Source organism: Salvelinus fontinalis, chromosome 16, assembly GCF_029448725.1.
Source record: "Salvelinus fontinalis isolate EN_2023a chromosome 16, ASM2944872v1, whole genome shotgun sequence".
NCBI lineage: Eukaryota > Metazoa > Chordata > Actinopteri > Salmoniformes > Salmonidae > Salvelinus > Salvelinus fontinalis.
Genome location: NC_074680.1, coordinates 46,238,692 through 46,259,496, shown reverse-complemented (window position 1 = coordinate 46,259,496; position 20,805 = coordinate 46,238,692). Strand labels below are relative to the sequence as shown.

The 20,805-nt window shown below is 43.4% G+C and overlaps 1 protein-coding gene across 1 annotated transcript; it reads left to right on the top strand.

Annotated features, from left to right (window-relative positions):
• The first annotated feature begins 9,442 nt into the window (after positions 1 to 9,442).
• LOC129813254 (protein cornichon homolog 1-like) lies at positions 9,443 to 20,481 on the top strand. Its single transcript, XM_055865554.1, has 5 exons — positions 9,443 to 9,646; positions 11,966 to 12,034; positions 18,250 to 18,362; positions 18,871 to 19,014; positions 19,754 to 20,481. Exons 1-5 carry the CDS (start codon positions 9,566 to 9,568, stop codon positions 19,779 to 19,781), a joined length of 435 nt encoding a protein of 144 aa, XP_055721529.1. The 5' UTR covers positions 9,443 to 9,565; the 3' UTR covers positions 19,782 to 20,481.
• The last annotated feature ends 324 nt before the right edge of the window (positions 20,482 to 20,805 follow it).

Sequence of the window (20,805 nt, the reverse complement as noted above, 5' to 3'; positions counted from 1 at the left end):
GGGTGTAGGGTTAGTTGGTATAGTGCTGAGGTTTTAATGGGTGCAGGGTTAGTTGGTATAGTGCTGAGGTTTTAATGGGTGCAGGGTTAGTTGGTATAGTGCTGAGGTTTTAATGGGTGTAGGGTTAGTTGGTATAGTGGTGAGGTTTTAATGGGTGTAGGGTTAGTTGGTATAGTAGTGAGGTTTTAATGGCTGTAGGGTTAGTTGGTAGAGTGGTGTGGTTTTAATGGGTGTAGGGTTAGTTGGTATAGTGGTGAGGTTTTAATGGGTGTAGGGTTAGTTGGTATAGTGCTGAGGTTTTAATGGGTGCAGGGTTAGTTGGTATAGTGCTGAGGTTTTAATGGGTGCAGGGTTAGTTGGTATAGTGGTGAGGTTTTAATGGGTGCAGGGTTAGTTGGTATAGTGGTGAGGTTTTAATGGGTGTAGGGTTAGTTGGTATAGTGCTGAGGTTTTAATGGGTGTAGGGTTAGTTAGTAGGGAAATTTGTCTTCCCTTTTCTCCATCCTTGTTCCCTTCCCCTTGGTGTCACAAAGTGTAATGAATTCCCACTCCAGAACAGGGTTAGATTAGAGAAATAGTGACTGCCTCACACTTCAGTACAGTAGTTGCTGTTATATGCACCTTTCAGTTGGTTGCGATACGCCAATACGAATTTAAAGAAAAAGAAGAACAACATACTGTTCTGAGCATTTTTCGGTCAGGTGGTCATGATGGCGGAAACAGAGATGGAGTTTGGCGCTTAAATCGGTTGGCGGTGGAAATTAAGAATGGACTTTTTTTTCAAAATAAATGGAAAAATAAGCAAAATCGATGTGTGGAAATTTTGGCCACTGTTTTTAATTCCCCATCGTATCTGGTAGAAGTAGCCTACATTTTCTGAGATGATGTACAACCGATTTGGTGAATCGATTGAAGTCATCCAAAGTGCTGGAGAAAGCTGTATGTAAAGTGCCCCAGAATCGGGGCTTTGAGAGAAGTCGACGATGAGTATGACGTGTTTATTGGCAAACATTGCCAAAGCAAGGGAAATAGATAAACAAAAGGGATATAAACAATCAAAAATGAACAGTAAACATTACACAAAAGTTCCAAAAGGATAAAGAAATTTCAAATGTCATATTATGTCTATAATTTTCCCATGTTTTGTGACGATGTGCAAATAGTTAAAATAAATCTGGGTTGTATTTACAATGGTGTTTGTTCGTCACTGGCTGCCCTTTTGTGGCAACAGGTCACAAATATTGCTGCTGTGATCGCACACTGTGGTATTTCACCCAATAGAGTTTATTAAAATTGGATTTGTTTTTTGTGGGTCTGTGTAATCTGAGGGAAATATGTGTCTCTAATATGGTCCTGGCAACTCAACCTTTTTTGGAACACCGTTATTTTTGTCTTACTGAGATTTACTGTCAGGGCCCAGGTCTGACAGAATCTGTGCAGAAGATATAGGTGCTGCTGTAGGCCCTCCTTGGTTGGGGACAGAAGCACCAGATCATCAGCAAATAGTGGACATTTGACTTCAGATTCTAGTAGGGTGAGGCCGGGTGCTGCAGACTGTTCTGAAGCTTACATACACCTTAGCCAAATACATTTAAACTCAGTTTTTCACAATTCCTGACATTTAATCCTTGTAAAAATTCCCTGTTTTAGGTCAGTTAGGATCACCACTTTATTTTAAGAATATGAAATGTCAGAATAATATAATTATTTATTTCAGCTTTTATTTCTTTCATCACATTCCCAGTGGGTCAGAAGTTTACATACACTCAATTAGTATTTGGTAGCATTGCCTTTAAATTGTTTAACTTGGGTCAAACGTTTCAAGTAGCCTTCCACAATCTTCTCACAAGAAGTTGGGTGAATTTTGGCCCATTCCTCCTGACAGAGCTGGTGTAACTGAATCAGGTTTATAGTCCTCCCTGCTCTCACATGTTTTTCAGTTCTGCCCAAACATTTTCTATAGGCTTGAAGTCAGGGCTTTTTGATGGCCACTACCTTGATTTTGTTGTCCTTAAGCCATTTTGCCACAACTTTGGAAGTATGCTTGGGGTCATTGTCCATTTGGAAGACCCATTTGCGACCAAGCTTTAACTTCCTGACTGATGTCTTGAGATGTTGCTTTAATATATCCACATAATTTTCCTCCGTCATGATGCCATCTATTTTGTGAAGTGCACCAGTCCGCCCTGCAGCAAAGCACCCCCACAACATGATGCTGCCACCCTCGTGCTTCACGGTTGGGATGGTGTTCTTCTGCTTGCAAGCCTCCCCCTTTTTACTCCAAACATAACGATGGTCATTATGGCCAAACAGTTCTATTTTTGTTTCATCAGACCAGAGGACATTTCTCCAAGAAGTACGATCTTTGTCCCCATGTGCAGTTGCAAACCGTAGTCTGGCTTTTTTTAATGGAGGTTTTGAAGCAGTGGCTTCTTCCTTGCTGAGCGGCCTTTCAGGTTATGTCAATATAGGACTCGTTTTACTGTGGATATACATACTTTTGTACCTGTTTCCTCCAGCATCTTCACAAGGTCCTTTGCTGTTGTTCTGGGATTGAGTTGCACCAAAGTAGATTCATCTCTAGGAGACAGAACGCGAGTCCTTCCTGAGCGGTATGACGGCTGCATGGTCCCATGGTATTTATACTTGCGTACTATTGTTTGTACAGATGAACGTGGTACCTTCAGGCGTTTAGAAATTGCTCCCAAGGATGAACCAAACTTGTGGAGTTATACAATTTTTTTTCTGAGGTCTTGGCTGATTTCTTTTGATTTTCCCATGATGTCAAGTGAAGAGGCACTGAGTTTTGAAAGTAGGCCTTGAAATACAACCACAGGTACACCTCCAATTGACTCAAATTATGTCAATTAGCCTATCAGAAGCTTCTAAAGCCATGACTTTTATTTTATGAAATTTTCCAAGCTGTTGAAAGGCACAGTCAATTTAGTGTATGTTAACTTCTGACCCACTGGAATTGTGATACAGTGCATTATACGTGAAATAATCTGTCTGTAAACAATTGTTGGAAAAATGATTTGTGTCATGCACAAAGTAGATCTCCTAACCGACTTGCCAAAACTATAGCTTGTTAACAAGAAATGTGTGGAGTGGTTGAAAAACTAGTTTTAATGATTCCAACCTATGTGTATGTAAACCTACGACTTCAACTGTATAACCCAAACAAAAGAGCGAGGTGTAATAACAAGTAACACGGTATGTAAACCGTAATACAATGTACAGTAAACGTAGCCAGAAAGCCGATACCACAGAGCACAGGTACTCACAAGACCAACAGATATGGAACAATAATCAACGAAGACAATGGGGAACAGAGGGCAGAATTATACACATACTAATCAGGGAGAACAGGAACCCAGGTGTGCGTAATGAGACAAGACAGTCCGGGGTCGGTGGTGATGAATCCAGTTCCGTGACTCCTAGAAGGCCCGGTGACGTAGACCTCTGGAGCTGGTGAACGGGATGAGCAGCAGAACCGGGGGGGATCCGTGACACTACTGTGAAGTTTTAACCTTCACTATTACAGTGGAATGTTTTGTCCAGGAAGTTGTCTAAAACGGATTGAATTTGTTGTTGCATAATTGTTTTTTGCTAGGTTTTTACACTGCATTATTTCCATCTATAGCATTTCTTAATATTGTGTAGTTCCTTTGGCTTTGATGCCGCATGATTAAGTATTGCTCTGTTCAATTAGACCCTCAGAAACGTTTACAGATGCACAATTGAGAGCATCCTGTCAGGCTGTATCACCGCCTGGTACAGTAACTGCACCGCCCGCAACCTCAGGGCTCTCCAGAGGGTGGTTGGTCCGTGGTGGTCCGTGGCCGTTTCTTTCGCGTTGGGGACGACAGTTGTTGACAACTGTAGCATTGTAGCTGAGCCTAACCCTTTTCCTAACCTTAACCTCAGTCTCCTAACCTGCCACACTAATTCACCTAACCTGCCACATTAATTGGACTAACCTGCCACGTTAATTATACTAACCTGCCACGTTAATTATACTAACCTGCCACGTTAATTATACTAACCTGCCACGTTAGTTATACTAACCTGCCACGTTAATTATACTAACCTGCCACGTTAATTATACTAACCTGCCACGTTAATTATACTAACCTGCCACGTTAATTATACTAACCTGCCACGTTAGTTATACTAACCTGCCACGTTAATTATACTAACCTGCCACGTTAATTATACTAACCTGCCACGTTAGTTATTCTAACCTGCCACGTTAATTATTCTAACCTGCCACGTTAGTTATTCTAACCTGCCACGTTAATAATTCTAACCTGCCACGTTAATTATACTAACCTGCCACGTTAGTTATTCTAACCTGCCACGTTAATTATACTAACCTGCCACGTTAGTTATTCTAACCTGCCACGTTAGTTATTCTAACCTGCCACGTTAATTAGACTAACCTGCTACGTTAGTTATACTAACCTGCCACGTTAGTTATACTAACCTGCCACGTTAATTATACTAACCTGCCACGTTAGTTATACTAACCTGCCACGTTAATTATACTAACCTGCCACGTTAATTATTCTAACCTGCCACGTTAATTATTCTAACCTGCCACGTTAATTATACTAACCTGCCACGTTAGTTATACTAACCTGCCACGTTAATTATTCTAACCTGCCACGTTAATTATTCTAACCTGCCACGTTAGTTATTCTAACCTGCCACGTTAATTATTCTAACCTGCCACGTTAATTATTCTAACCTGCCACGTTAATTATACTAACCTGCCACGTTAATTATTCTAACCTGCCACGTTAGTTATTCTAACCTGCCACGTTAGTTATTCTAACCTGCCACGTTAATTATTCTAACCTGCCACGTTAATTATACTAACCTGCCACGTTAATTATACTAACCTGCCACGTTAATTATACTAACCTGCCACGTTAGTTATTCTAACCTGCCACGTTAGTTATTCTAACCTGCCACGTTAATTATACTAACCTGCCACGTTAATTATACTAACCTGTTATGTAAACAAATCATCTGTGTCAAGAAAACATCAGTCTCATAACACCGGAACTGATCAACGACAGCTATCAATAGATGTGTCCTGATATCCGGGAACACTCACATCAAGAAACGGCTTATTCTCTCTGGGTGGAACACAACGATAATTATCTGGACAAAAGTGTGTTGTTTTGAAGACACTTTAGCCTGAGATTTCCGAGATCCCAGTTGTTTTGAATGCAGCATAAAAACTTGGGGGGGGGGGGGGGGGTAGTTCTGACTTGGAAAAACTGGTTTCAATGGTCATCCAACTCGGAATTCTAACTCGGGAACTCGGGCCTCTTTGTAGCGCTCCGACTTTTCGACCTGAAGATCACTGACGTCATGATTTGACCTCGTTCCCAGTTGTCTTGAAAACACTAATAATCTTTGTCTTATGCTGCATTCAAAACAACTGGAAACTCGGAAAAATACGAGTTTAAATCTAGAAAGAGGCCTGATTTCCTGAGTTCTAATTCCGAGTTGGATGACTGTTCAAATTGATTTTTCCCCAGTTCTTTTTTCAGAGTTCTCAGTTGTTTTGAACCCTGCATTAACCCCTACCCTTAACCCATTTTACATTTCTTTTTTTAAAATTTCTTTTTAAAAATTATTTTAGCCCCTTTTCTCCCGAATTTTCGTGGTATCCATCGCTAGTAATTACTATCTTGTCTCATTGCTACAACTCCCGTACGGGCTCGGGAGAGACGAAGGTCGAAAGCCATGCGTCCTCCAAGGCACAACCCAACCAAGCCGCACTGCTTCTTTAACACAGCGCGCCTCCAACCCGGAAGCCAGCTGCACCAATGTGTCGGAGGAAACACCGTGCACCTGGCCCCCTTGGTTAGCGCGCACTGTGCCCAGCCCGCCACAGGAGTCGCTGGAGCTCGATGAGACAAGGAAATCCCTACCGGCCAAACCCTCCCTAACCCAGACGACGCTAACGGACCTCCCGGTCGCGGCCGGCTGTGACAGAGCCTGGGGGCGAACCCAGAGACTCTGGTGGCGCAGTTAGCACTGCGATGCAGTGCCCTAGACCACTGCGCCACCCGGGAGGCCCCATTTTACATTTCAACTTCAATGGGGTGTCATCAGAGTTGGGCCGTCTCAAGGAATCTCTTTTAGTTGGGGCTTTCAGGACAACTGGGAACTTGGGCTGAGTTTGTTCTCGGGCTGCGGTGAAGCGAGACGGTTTATGGTGGTTGGAAGAGCGCGCTTGTTTGAAATGGAAAAGCGTTGGCGGTAGCTTTCGATAAAGAAGGACATCAAGACGAAGCAGCTGTTTTATAAGTGGGATGAACTGTTGAGCGCTACATCCCGAGGGGTTCGTGCTGATCGTACGGAGGTTGTGACAGCCGGTTAAATGGCATCCCTTGAGAAGGCAAGAACAAGATGTATGTCAGGAGAAGTGCAGTATTATCATAAGGAGACGTATACTTGGAATGCGGAGGAGGAATGGAGGGAAAAAGAGAGGCAGAGGAGGTTTAAGGGAGAGAGAGAGAGGGAGGAAGAGGAGGTCTAAGAGAGAGGGAGGAAGAGGAGGTCTAAGAGAGCGAGAGAGGGAGGAAGAGGAGGTCTGAGAGAGGGAGGAAGAGGAGGTCTGAGAGAGGGAGGAAGAGGAGGTCTGAGAGAGAGAGGGAGGAAGAGGAGGTCTGAGAGAGAGGGAGGAAGATGAGGTCTAAGAGAGAGAGGGAGGAAGAGGAGGTCTGAGAGAGGGAGAGGAAGAGGAGGTCTAAGAGAGAGAGGGAGGAAGAGGAGGTCTGAGAGAGAGGGAGGAAGAGGAGATCTAAGAGAGAGGGAGGAAGAGGAGGTCTGAGAGAGAGAGGCAGAGGAGATCTAAGAGAGAGGGAGGAAGAGGAGGTCTAAGAGAGCGAGAGAGGAAGAGGAGGTCTAAGAGAGAGAGGGAGGAAGAGGAGGTCTGAGAGAGAGGGAGGAAGAGGAGATCTAAGAGAGAGGGAGGAAGAGGAGGTCTGAGAGAGAGAGGGAGGAAGAGGAGGTCTGAGAGAGGGAGGAAGAGGAGGTCTAAGAGAGAGAGAGGAAGAGGAGGTCTAAGAGAGAGAGGGAGGAAGAGGAGGTCTGAGAGAGAGGGAGGAAGAGGAGATCTAAGAGAGAGGGAGGAAGAGGAGGTCTAAGAGAGCGAGAGAGGAAGAGGAGGTCTGAGAGAGAGAGGGAGGAAGAGGAGGTCTGAGAGAGAGAGGGAGGAAGAGGAGATCTAAGAGGGAGGAAGAGGAGGTCTAAGAGAGAGAGAGAGGAAGAGGAGGTCTAAGAGAGAGAGAGGAAGAGGAGGTCTAAGAGAGAGAGAGAGGAAGATGAGGTCTAAGAGAGAGAGGGAGGAAGATGAGGTCTAAGAGAGAGAGGGAGGAAGAGGTCTGAGAGAGGAAGAGGAGGTCTAAGAGAGAGGGAGGAAGAGGAGGTCTAAGAGAGAGGGAGGAAGAGGAGGTCTAAGAGAGAGAGAGAGAGGGAGGAAGAGGTCTGAGAGAGAGAGGGAGGAAGAGGAGGTCTAAGAGAGAGGAGGAGGAGGAGGAAGAGGTTGAGCTTGAGTCGGTTAAAAATTGTGGAAAAGGGGAGATGGTTTGTTAAAGAATGGTAGAAAGTGTTAGCAGAGGAAGACAGGAGGAGAAATGGAAGTGAATGAGGTCAAAGTATCGGAGGTGGTCGGTGTGGTGAAGTTCTCAGAGCCTGAGGCTGGCACCGAGGGTCAGGTTAAAGATGAGTCCGTGACAGTAGGAGTGACGTTTTTGGAAAAAGTGGACCCTTGCCTTTTGGCTGATCCATTTGTGGTTTCCGGGTGGGTGAAAACAAAGTTGGTTGCTGTGGAATCAGTGACGGTAACCAGAAGTGGTCTTGTGATAATTGTTTGTGTTTCTGCTGGTCAGAGGGAAACAGTCATTGTCTGTTCTTTTGAGTTTTGATGTTGTCTTTGCCCAACAAAGTGATGTTAGGATATATAAGCAATCCTGTACGAGCTTTTGTGCCGAATACATTACGTTGTTACAGGTGTGAAGTTTATGGGCATGTGGCAGCAGTGTGTAGCTGGGAGGTTCCTAGGTGTGAGAAGTGTGCAGAAGTGCATGAGACAAAGGAATGTGTAGCATTGGGGAAAGTAGTGGTCTGTGTTAATTGTAGGGGTGCCCATGGGGCTGGGGATCAGAAATGTCCCGTGTGAGAGAGGCAGGTTGAGGTTTCCAGGGTTACAGTAGTGAAGAAGTTGTCATATGCTGAGGCAGTGAAGAAAGTAGAGGAAGATGGGTCAAGGTGGAGGGATCCTGAGAGGAGTGGTGTGACTAGTAGATCTGTACCAGTACAGAGGGAGGGATCCTGAGAGGACTGGTGTGACTAGTAGATCTGTACCAGTACAGAGGGAGGGATCCTGAGAGGACTGGTGTGACTAGTAGATCTGTACCAGAACAGAGGTAGGGATCCTGAGAGGAGTGGTGTGACTAGTAGATCTGTACAGGAACAGAGGGAGGGATCCTGAGAGGACTGGTGTGATTAGTAGATCTGTACCAGTACAGAGGGATAAACCAACAAGTGATATGTTTCAGTAAGATTGGATTTATAGCATTTATAGCAATGGTTATCAACTGTACTGCAGCGATGGAACATAAGTCGCAGAAAATGGAGGTTGGGAAAGGGGGATACCTAGTCAGTTGTCCAACTGAATGTATTCAACTGAAATGAGTCTTCTGCATTTAACCCCTCTGAATCAGAGGTTGTGGTGGCAGCTACAGAGAGGTATTTGGGTGTGTGAGACTTGACATCAGTAGAGTTACAGGGTGTGTTAAGTGGTGGTGTCCCATCCTTTCAGGTTGTTGGTCTGAAGTAGGATTAAATATATTTAAATAGTGCAGGTGCTTCTACACCTGTATTGCTTGCTGTTTGGGGTTTTAGGCTGGGTTTCTGTACAGCACTTTGAGATATCAGCTGATGTACGAAGGGCTATATAAATAAATTTGATTTGAGTAGGGTGGTGTTATTTTGTATTATTTTATTTATTATTATTTATAAAAGTGTGAGTGTTGTGTTAGACTGTGACACCAATCAGGTCTTCGACGACTGGAATTGTCCACCCCTGTGTTAGATGGTAGTTTTTTTTATTAAAAAAAAAAGTGAAGTACAAGGGAGTTGTACTCCAGTCTAGTAGGTGGCGGTAATGCAACATTTCTTGGATGCCAAACCGCCGTTAAACCTCATCCAAGAAGAACTGCGAATTTGAAGAAAAAAAACGAAGTAAAATCATGAAGTCTGTGATCATCAGGTCGGAGCTCTAGAAAGATGCCCGAATTTATAAACTTGGAATTCCGAGTTGGATGACAGTTCAAGAAATATCCCCTCCCCCGTTGGAGCTCGTTTCTTCCCGACTACCCAGTTGTCTTGGAAGCACTGAAGTCAGAGATGCCCGAGTTCCCAGGTGTTTTGAACGCAGCATCCCTTTCCCTGTCTGCGTTCTGTAGTTTCTTGCTTCACTCTAGAAGGCAACGGGTGACAGATCTCTGTGGCTAGAAATCAGCCAACAAGCAACACAAAAATGGCGTTCACATTCGCGGCCTTTTGTTACATGCTTGCGTTATTGCTTACGGCCGCTCTCATTTTCTTCGCTATTTGGCATGTAAGTAGCTATATTGGTATCATAATCAAACAGTATGACTTGAACTATAATGATCTAGCTAGGCAATATAGATAACCAACGTTTTGCAATGAACCAGTTGCGAAGAGGCTTGTCATCCGTTAAACTAACCAAGAATGAATGGCACCCATCCGTGCTGTTTGACCGAAAAGACCGAATCATTGTTTTCATTCGCTATCAAAAATGTCTGTCCTACCTTTCTAAACTAACATTTTGTTAAACTCCTTATATAAACGTCAGCCAGCTAGCAAATTAGATCGACATCCGTTAACGTTACCAGAGCAAGCTAAATGGTAACGCTATCAGTTTATACTAGCTAGGTAGTCAACTATACTGAACAAAAATATAAACGCAACAATTAACGATTTTAATGAGTTACAGTTCATATAAGGAAATCTCTATTGAAATAAATCCATCATTGGGCCCTAATCGCAGCCATACGCCCAGCCAATCGGAATTAGTTTTTCCCCACAAAAGGGCTTTATTAGACAGAAATACTCCTCAGTTTCATCAGCTGTCCGGATGGCTTGTCAGACGAACCCGGATGTGGAGGTCCTGGGTTGGCGTGGTTACACGTGGTCTGCTGTTTTGATGAAGATTGGACATACTGACAAATTCTCTAAAACGATGGAGTTGTCTTATGGTAGAGAAATTCTGGTGGACATTCCTGCAGTCAGCATGCCAGTTGCACGCTCCCTCAACTTGAGACATCTTTGTCATTGATGTGACAAAACTCCACATTTTAGGTGCCTTTTTATTGTCCCCAACACAAGGTCCACCTGTGTAATGATCATGCTGTTTAATCAGCTTCTTGATATGCCACACCTGTCAGGTGGATGGGTTATCTTGGTAAAGGAGAAATGATCACTAGTGTAACGGATGTGAAATGGCTTGCTAGTTAGCGGGTACGCGCTAGTAGCGTTTCAATCAGTTACGTCACTTGCTCTGAAACCTAGAAGTAGTGTTGCCCCTTGCACTGCAAGGGCCGTGGCCTTTGTGGAGCGATGGGTAACGATGCTTCGTGGGCGACCGTTGTTGATGTGTGTAGAGGGTCCCTGGTTCGTGCCCGTGTCGGGGCGAGGGGACGTACTAAAGTTATACTGTTACACTAACAGGGATGTAAACACATTTGTGCACAAAATGAGAGAATTAAGTTTTTTGTGCGTATGGAACATTTCTGGGATATTTTATTTCAGCTCATGAAACATGGGACCAACACTTTGAGTTTATATTTTTGTTCAGTGTAGTTAACATTAGCTTCATACATTTCAAACGGGTGAACACGGTAGTTAACTAGCAAGCTAAACTAGCTAGCTTATGCAGTAATTAACCGGGGCCTCGTTGTTAGGTGATGGAAATTCTCGGTCATGTTACCTTTTTTTTGTCCCAGTCATCTATATTCTAACCTTTCAATTCTACCTAGATATTTTCGATCCCTTTGAATCGTCCCATTAGCTAAAGACTTACTGTGTTGGGATTTCATTTTCTAATCCCCAGACTCACATAATGTTGCTGGCCCTAACACTGTACCCAAACTGTCCACACGTGTGCGCAAATTGATTTTGTCCCTCCCACACCAAATGTTATCAGGAAAATATCAAAACAAACTCTGAACCAATTATATTAATTTGGGGACAGGTCGAAAAGCATTAAACATTTATGGCAATTTAAGCTAGCTAGCTTGCGGTTGCTAGCTAATTTGTCCTGGGATATGTAACAACTCAACGTTTATACTCCTACAATTAATCCACACACAAAACGGTCAACCGACTCGTTTCTAGTCATCTCTCCTCCTTCCAGGCTTTTTCTTCTTTGGACTTTATATGGCGATTGGCATCTCATAGTTACCATGTCGACCGACCAAACTCAGTTTGTCTGTCAATCACCCACATGGGTATATGCTGCTATAAACCAATGAGATGGGAGAGGCAGGACTTGCACCTCGTTCAACGTCACAAATAGAACTGACTTCTATTTTAGCGCTTGGCAGCGCAGACGGTCGTTGGTGAGCAGTGTGTGTGCAATAATTGAATAACGTGTGTTTAAATTTATTTTGCAACGCTCGCGCACGCACGCAACGTAAGTGGTGTGGTCAGCGTGTTATGGTTTGTCGTACCAGCCATTGTTGTAGGCGAGTTGTACCCGGAGGGCATTGAAAAAAATAAATAGGAGGATATGTGTTCTCTATGAAAGACAACAGCTGTTAATGTTTCCCCTCACTGCTTATGGCCATTGCCTTTTGTTTCTGTTCAATGAATGGGGAAGTCATTTACTTAACACATGTTCTCTCTTTCTCTCCAGATCATTGCATTTGATGAACTGAAGACCGATTACAAGAATCCGATAGACCAATGTAACACATTAAATCCGGTAAGTAGAGACTTAATGGTCGCAGGGAACATCTTTCTCAGGACTTCTTTGACTGTATACTGATCTGCTTTCTATAATATGTGCAGTCAGGCCGGATGAGGTTACAGTCAGGCCGGATGAGGTTACGGTCTGGCCGGATGAGGTTACGGTCTGGCCGGATGAGGTTACGGTCTGGCCGGATGAGGTTACGGTCTGGCCGGATGAGGTTACGGTCTGGCCGGATGAGGTTACGGTCTGGCCGGATGAGGTTACGGTCTGGCCGGATGAGGTTACGGTCTGGCCGGATGAGGTTACGGTCTGGCCGGATGAGGTTACGGTCTGGCCGGATGAGGTTACGGTCTGGCCGGATGAGGTTACGGTCTGGCCGGATGAGGTTACGGTCTGGCCGGATGAGGTTACGGTCTGGCCGGATGAGGTTACGGTCTGGCCGGATGAGGTTACGGTCTGGCCGGATGAGGTTACGGTCTGGCCGGATGAGGTTACGGTCTGGCCGGATGAGGTTACGGTCTGGCCGGATGAGGTTACGGTCAGGCCGGATGAGGTTGCGGTCAGGCCAGATTATAACCTAACTGTTATTAATCTATAGTGATCTTGTCAGTTGTCAAACTCTTAACACTTTGTTTTTTGTAATCTGCATTTTTTTATGTACCATTTTTAATGGCATAAAGACAGTTGAAAAGGTCTAAAAGAATTGAACGTTTGTACCAATCTCTGATATAAAATGCCGTTTCGGTCTCCAGTCTGTCGTTCTGCACAGGGGGAGTGTTTTGCAAATGTCTTTTTCAGTCAACAAATCTCAAGAAGTGTTGGACTAATTTACAGCAGGGTTATTGATTCAAGCCTGAACTTTCTGTGCTCATTGGTATTAGAAATGACCTTGGCTCTATGCAGTTCATAGGATGTCTTGTCTAAGACCGTTAGACCTCGACTCAGTCAGCCTAACATCCTCAAGAGTTGAGTCCAATGAGGAAGTCAAGTAAATGTGGGGGGAAAAAAACAGTCATGTGTACAACAGGTCTCAATGTCACTACGTTGCATTGCTTCCTGTGTATGTGTGTGTGTGTGCCTGCTGTGTCACCCAGTGTATTTTCTCCATGAGATATTTAACGATTGGAAAGTACAGGGTAGACGGGAGTTTGAACCCGTTTTACCAGACTTCCATGTATGTAAAGGGCTCTTGACTTCATTGTTTTCATCTTGGCCATGTACTGTTATAATCTCCACCCGGCACAGCCAGAAGAGGACTGGCCACCCCTCATAGCCTGGTTCCTCTCTAGGTTTCTTCCTAGGTTTTGGCCTTTCTAGGGAGTTTTTCCTAGCCACCGTGCTTCTACACCTGCATTGCTTGCTGTTTGGGGTTTTAGGCTGGGTTTCTGTACAGCACTTCGAGACATCAGCTGATGTAAGGGCTTTTTCATACAATTTTTTTTTTTTTAAACATCAAAGTGTAATGAAAGTGGGTGAAGATTAAACCATTTTAAGAGAAACCTCTTTTCAAGTTGGGCTGAAATGTATTTGGGGACACTTTTATTCTAAACATTAAGGTTGGATCCCTATGAGCTCTGGTCAAAAGTAGTGCACTATATAGGGAATAGGGTGCCATAGAGCTCTGGTCTAAAGTAGTGCACTATATAGGGAATAGGGTGCCATAGAGCTCTGGTCTAAAGTAGTGCACTATATAGGGAATAGGGTCCCATTTGGGGCGGTCTTGGTCAGTAGGAGGTTTAGTTATATTACACAGGAAGAGGGTTCATCAAAAGCATTGGGACGTGCAGAGACACATGGACGTAGGTACCAATGTTGTTATTGATGACCGTAGTGCTACATATACAGAGGTTAACTGAAAAGACTTGCAAATGCTCAGAGCATGACAGCCAACTTCTGTTTGCATGTAGTGTTTGGATAAGATGCGGCAAGTAGCCTAGTGGTTAGAGCGTTGGGCCAGGAACCGAAAGGTTGCTCGATCGAATCCCCGACCTGACAAAGTAAAAAAATAAATCTGTCGTTCTGCCCCTGAACAAGGCAGTGTTCGCCGGTAGGCCGTTATTGTAAATAAAAATGTGTTCTTGACGGACTTGCCTAGTTTAAATAAAGGTTACCAAAAAAAAAAAGAGTACCTTTGTAATATCCCTACTATAAAATGACCCGTTATAACCAGGATTTACTATTATATAATACCGTCTTTTCCCAAGGAGATTATTTTATTAAGTCAATGTTTTTGAAGTAGGGGTTAGCCTACATTTAGGGTGCTAGGGTGCCTATAATATTTAAAGTATTCTAGTCACACTGACAGATGTCCTACAGTTGATTGTGGGATTTTGTGAGGACAGACAGGAGGCTCTTTAAACCAGGAGTGTATGGGATTAAACAACACATTAACTGTGGTTCTCAGGACGGGTTAATCCGTGCTTTGTGTTACCCTCGCCTGGACTATTCAGCTGTAGTGTCGTACGACAACCCTACTGCCTTCTCTATGACTTAAGGCAGCCAATACAAAAGAGCAGCTGGGGAAGAATCAGTAACAAAATAATGTAATGCTTCAAAATGTTGAGTATTTTTTTTCTCAAATTGCTTTCTAGACTTGTTTTTTTAAGGGTCGTTTGCGAACACGACAGTAGATGTGATTTTTGGCTCAACCTTTTTATATTCACATCTGTCGTTCGGGAACGGAGAATCTTAACACCCTGAAGCTCAGCCTTTTTTATTTTTTGAGATCACTGATTGGATAGTGAAGACATTAGGAGGTCACTGATTGGATAGTAAAGACATTAGGAGGTCACTGATTGGATAGTAAAGACATTAGGAGGTCACTGATTGGATAGTAAAGACATTAGGAGGTCACTGATTGGATAGTAAAGACATTAGGAGGTCACTGATTGGATAGTAAAGACATTAGGAGGTCACTGATTGGATAGTCAATACATTAGGTCACTGATTGGATAGTCAATACATTAGGTCACTGATTGGATAGTCAATACATTAGGTCACTGATTGGATAGTCAATACATTAGGTCACTGATTGGATAGTCAATACATTAGGTCACTGATTGGATAGTCAATACATTAGGTCACTGATTGGATAGTCAAGGCATTAGGAGGTTACAGATTGGATAGTCAAGACATTAGGAGGTCACTGGTTGGATAGTCAATACATTAGGTCACTGGTTGGATAGTCAATACATTAGGTCACTGGTTGGATAGTCAAGACATTAGGTCACTGATTGGATAGTCAATACATTAGGAGGTCACTGATTGGATAGTCAAGACATTAGGAGGTCACTGATTGGATAGTCAAGACATTAGGAGGTCACTGATTGGATAGTCAAGACATTAGGAGGTCACTGATTGGATAGTCAAGACATTAGGAGGTCACTGATTGGATAGTCAAGACATTAGGAGGTCACTGATTGGATAGTCAATACATTAGGAGGTCACTGATTGGATAGTAAAGACATTAGGAGGAGTTACCTTACATAAAACCAAATGATTCATCTAGGCGTAGTACACCTCCCAAATGGCAACCGGTTCACTATATAGGGTACTACCTTTTTGTCCAGGGCAATTTAGACCAGAGCCATATGGGCCTTGGACAAATGTATGGCACTAATATATAGGTAGTATGGTGGCATATGGGCCCTGATCAAATGTAGGGCACTAATATATAGGTAGTATGGTGGCATATGGGCCCTGGTCAAATGTAGGGCACTAATATATAGGTAGTATGGTGGCATATGGGCCCTGGTCAAATGTAGGGCACTAATATATAGGTAGTATGGTGGCATATGGGCCCTGGTCAAATGTAGGGCACTAATATATAGGTAGTATGGTGGCATATGGGCCCTGGTCAAATGTAGGGCACTAATATATAGGTAGTATGGTGGCATATGAGAAGCACTCGTACTTTTGTATTTCTGTTCAAGGTGGACGTTAGCACACTTGCAGTTTTTTTTTTTACATTACGGTTTAACCTCGGGTTTGGCAATTTTGCCCTAAATGGTTTCGGTCAATGTTCACTCAGTTCTCTGCTATGGACATTTATATAGAATGTGTCCAAAATAGCTCCCTATTCACTATATAGTGCACTATAGTGTTTCCGCCTTGAAAAATGTGTTGCGGGGGTTGTGGATCCCCATGTTTTGGGGGGGTCCAGGGTCCCCCCTGGATCATGTTCATGTAGGAGGACTGAGAAGCTCAGTTCTGGTGACTTTAGAGGACATTCTACTCTTAAAATAAATGAAAATAAAATTATACTGATGCCATCTAAAATATAATTTCCACCTCCAGAAATGAGCCCAATAACATATTGATAAATTGTTTTAACATATTGGACCATCTATTTAGCCTATGCATGGTCCATATTATTGACTTGCCTAGTTAACCTTTTATTTAAATAAGTGATCAGGTATGCTATTAGCAATAAGCATTATCACCTGTAGCCCAACTGCTATAAACGGGCTGAAATATGGGGTCGCCTGTCTGTTGGTTTGATCGTTAGTAGCAAGGTGAGCTGGAAACCAAATCAGCTGGCGGGTGGAATGAAAACACTTTCGACGTGTGGGTGTTGGCTCGTGGGTCACAACAATTATATTGCAGGTCGGAAACATTTTAAATAAATACAAATTAGAAAAAAAAATACACTTTTTAACAACACTGGAGCTTGTTGCGAATTCCATTCTGTGAGCGACGAGGCAGACAAGGCTAGCAGCATAGTGTGTAGTAGGGAATTGTCTCTTGTGTTCTGCGACGCGCAGCGTTTATGTAATCTCTCTCCATGTTAGAATACGACACGTTGCCAAGTTTACTTTCCTTAGTCTAGTTTATGCTAAAATGGCTATCTAACGTAGGCCTAACCGGAGAAATAAAAACCTTTCTGATAAGGGAATTAAGTTACGTCGTCACCGTGGAAACGGGTGCTGCGCGAGGACAACAACGCGGTAGATGGGTTACGCAGCCTGCACAAAGTGCAAGCATGTAGGCCGATTTGTTTTCAATAATTGTTAATAAGCCTATTAAATTATTTATTATTTAACCAGGCAAGTCAGTTAAGAACAAATTCTTTATTTACAATGACGGCCTTCACCGGCCAAACCCGGAAGACGCTGGGGCCAATTGTGCGCTGCCCTATCCCAATCATGGCCGGTTGTGATACAGCCTGGATTCGAACCAGGGTGTCTGTAGTGACGCCTCTCGCTCTGAGATGCACTGCCTTAGACCGCTGTGCGGCCTCCTTTATGCAGGCTTTCGTTCATTAGACATACACAGGCCATATAAATGGTAAACATGTGCAGCTGGCAAAGGTTTGAGTAGCCTACTAAATAAATGTTGTTTATTTTTGCAGCCTATATTAGATTCTGTTAATTCGAGTGGGATATTTATCTCACATAGAACACAGAACAACAAGCCGACTAGATAAACTATTCTACTATGTGCTTGTCAGGGCTCATAAGAAATAGGGTTCCATTTGAGACGTAGACATACATCTAGTGTAACATGACATCTACTATCACATGTTTCAATGTAGCAGTGCTGGGAACACCGCCCCTCTCCATCTGTGGGCTTTGGTGGGTCGTCACCCCACCTCTCCACAACCTCTCCTTCATTTGGATGCATGTCTTTTTTTTATGCCTGAGCCTACACCAGATGACGTCACAGTAGCTCTGTCCCTGACCTGTGGGGAAAGATGGAATCAGACAGAATGTTCCTTAAAAAGTGCACTTCTTTACATCAGGGCCCTGGTCAAAAGTAGTGCACTACTTTACATCAGAGCCCTACGGGTCCTGGTCAAACGTAGTGCACTATTTATGGAATAGGACGCACAGCTGCAGAAGCTACTGTCTCGAACGGTATCAAGGGCTTAAAACGCATATCTAAACAGTTTAGGCCTAAATTGTTCTGTTAGTCCAAATATCTATTTAATTCATGCTCATGGTGTCCTCTGTACTTGAACATTTGTTGTACAAAGGCAACAATCATTCTATGGCCAACGCAATATGCAAGACTTGTACACATTTACAGTCTGTCTCTAATTTCTACTGTATCTGTTTTCTGGCATAGCAGTGAGTACATGTCAGTGTATTTTATTGTTGCTATGACTACCTCAGTGTAAGGATACTGTGTTGTTTACATGTTCCTCCCAGCTGGTACTCCCGGAGTATCTCATGTTGCTATGACTACCTCAGTGTAAGGATACTGTGTTGTTTACATGTTCCTCCCAGCTGGTACTCCCGGAGTATCTCATCCATGTGTTCTTCTGCGTGATGTTCCTGTGTGCTGCAGAGTGGCTCACCCTCGGCCTCAACATGCCGCTGCTGGCCTACCACGTCTGGAGGTACGTTCAAGGGGTTTGATGTGTCACTTTAAGCAATGTACACATGCTATTTTTTTGTTTTGCCCCCCCCCCCAGTGAAAACAGTAACACACTTTCTTTGAAAACATTCTAACCATAATATATATATATTTCTGCTGCGACATTCACCTTCCAATGGCAATTTTCATGGTTCATGAGTTGTTAAAACCATTTAGTGAATCTCAGCCTGGATGACAGATTTAATTTCTCTTGGAAATGCGCCACTTGAAATTCTGCGGAAACCAATGTAATGGACTTAACCTAAATGTGTCATGTTTCTATAAGTAAGCCTATCTGTTTAATGCGTTTCTATAAATAGGCCTAAATGTGTTTCTCTGCAGGGACATACTCTTTACTTTTAACAGATTCAAACCCTGTGGACCTTTTTTTAAATAGTCCCACTGGTATGAACCAACACGTTTCCTGGTTAATCATTTGTTGAAATGCAGCAACATGTGTGCTGACTTCCATGCGTCATGTTTCTCTGCAGGTATACGAGCAGGCCGGTGATGAGTGGTCCAGGCCTCTATGATCCAACTACGATCATGAACGCTGACGTCTTGGCCTACTGTCAAAAGGAGGGCTGGTGCAAACTGGCCTTCTACCTCCTCTCCTTCTTCTACTATCTCTACGGGTATGTTATCTCTCCTTCTGTCTCTACGGGTATGTTATCTGTACTTCCTCTCCGGTCTCTCTCTACCTCATCTCCTTCTGTCTCTATGGGTATGTTCTCTACCTCCGCTCCTTCTGTCTCTACGGGTATGTTATCTGTACTTCCTCTCCTTCTGTCTCTACGGGTATGTTATCTCTTCTGTCTCTACGGGTATGTTCTCTACTTCCTCTCCTTCTGTCTCTACGGGTATGTTCTCTCTCCTGTCTCTACGGGTATGTTCTCTACCTCTCCTGTCTCTACGGGTATGTTGTCTCTACGGGTATGTTCTCTACCTCCTCTCCTGTCTCTACGGGTATGTTCTCTACCTCCTCTCCTGTCTCTACGGGTATGTTATCTCTTCTGTCTCTACGGGTATGTTCTCTACTTCCTCTCCTGTCTCTACGGGTATGTTCTCTCTCCTGTCTCTACGGGTATGTTCTCTACTTCCTCTCCTGTCTACGGGTATGTTCTCTCTCCTGTCTCTACGGGTATGTTCTCTACCTCCTCTCCTTCTGTCTCTACGGGTATGTTCTCTACCTCATCTCCTTCTGTCTCTACGGGTATGTTATCTCTACGGGTATGTAGTATTAACTGATCTGCCTTAAAGGCTGAGTTTTGTTTTGGGCTCATGTCCTCAGTTTAACTGAAGTGTCTTAATGAATGTTACAGTTAGTTTCAATGACGAGTTTCCCCCTAAACAATTTATTTATTTTTCTTACAGGATGATCTATGTGTTGGTGAGCTCTTAGAGGGGAAAGATCTGCATGTCGGAGATAAAACTGGTTTTAGTGGCCGCAGGAGAAGCTGAAGTGGGATCTGCTGCGAAGACCGACCATTCAAGATGGCTGCCGTTTTCAAGAGGCTGGATTGACTCAACACCAACGCAGTGTGCCATTACTATACAAAAACATTTCTCCCCCTTTTTTTTCTTCCTTAAATGAATATTGTCGGTTTCAGTCGCAGCTGTCCTCTCGTTCAACAGTCAACACAATGCTTTTTGAGAGGAAGAATGACTGACCTCAGAATCGTTTGTTTCCATTATTTCATGCTTTTAACATTTTTATTTAATAATCCCTACTTTTGACTGAACAAATGTGCATTGTCAGTTAATAGTAAGCAGGCTGCTCTGAATCTAACACTTAATTGACTATTAGGAAATGTGGATTTGAATTAGATGCCAAGCTTTTAAAATGTATTTAAGGTATGCAATGGGGGGGGTTTATCATAATAAAATAGTTTTCTTGCCCAGACACATTTAAAACTTGAACTCACCTAAATGGGTATAAAGGGTCGAGTAGTCTTCATCATCGGATGGAAAACGTGTTGCATAGACGAGGGCCATTAGTATGGTTGTTTTAGGTTTGCCATGCTTTCTGGTCGTCTCATTCTACTTTTATAGCCCTTGTCATACATCCTTGCTTTAACAGGTGTTCCCCCCCCCCCCCCCCCCCCCCCTCTTGTCAGTAGATGCTGCGTGAAGCTATAGAAATCCCAAGAAGTGATTTCATGAAAAGTTCCTTACGAGGAATATCTGTAACCATTTGAACCTGTTATGAGCTCAAAGAAAAACCAATTCCATAATTTTAATTTAGTTCTTCCCCCTCCACCTTGAATGTTTCACTCCAATTACATTACAACCTGACACGGATGTTGCTGGAGCAGTGATGTTTTATTTTCCTCCAAGTACTTACAGATTGTGGGATTACTCTATAAAAAGAATGTTATATAAGTCTTTTCTGTATTTACCAGTTTTCCCACCCTGTAAAATCAGAG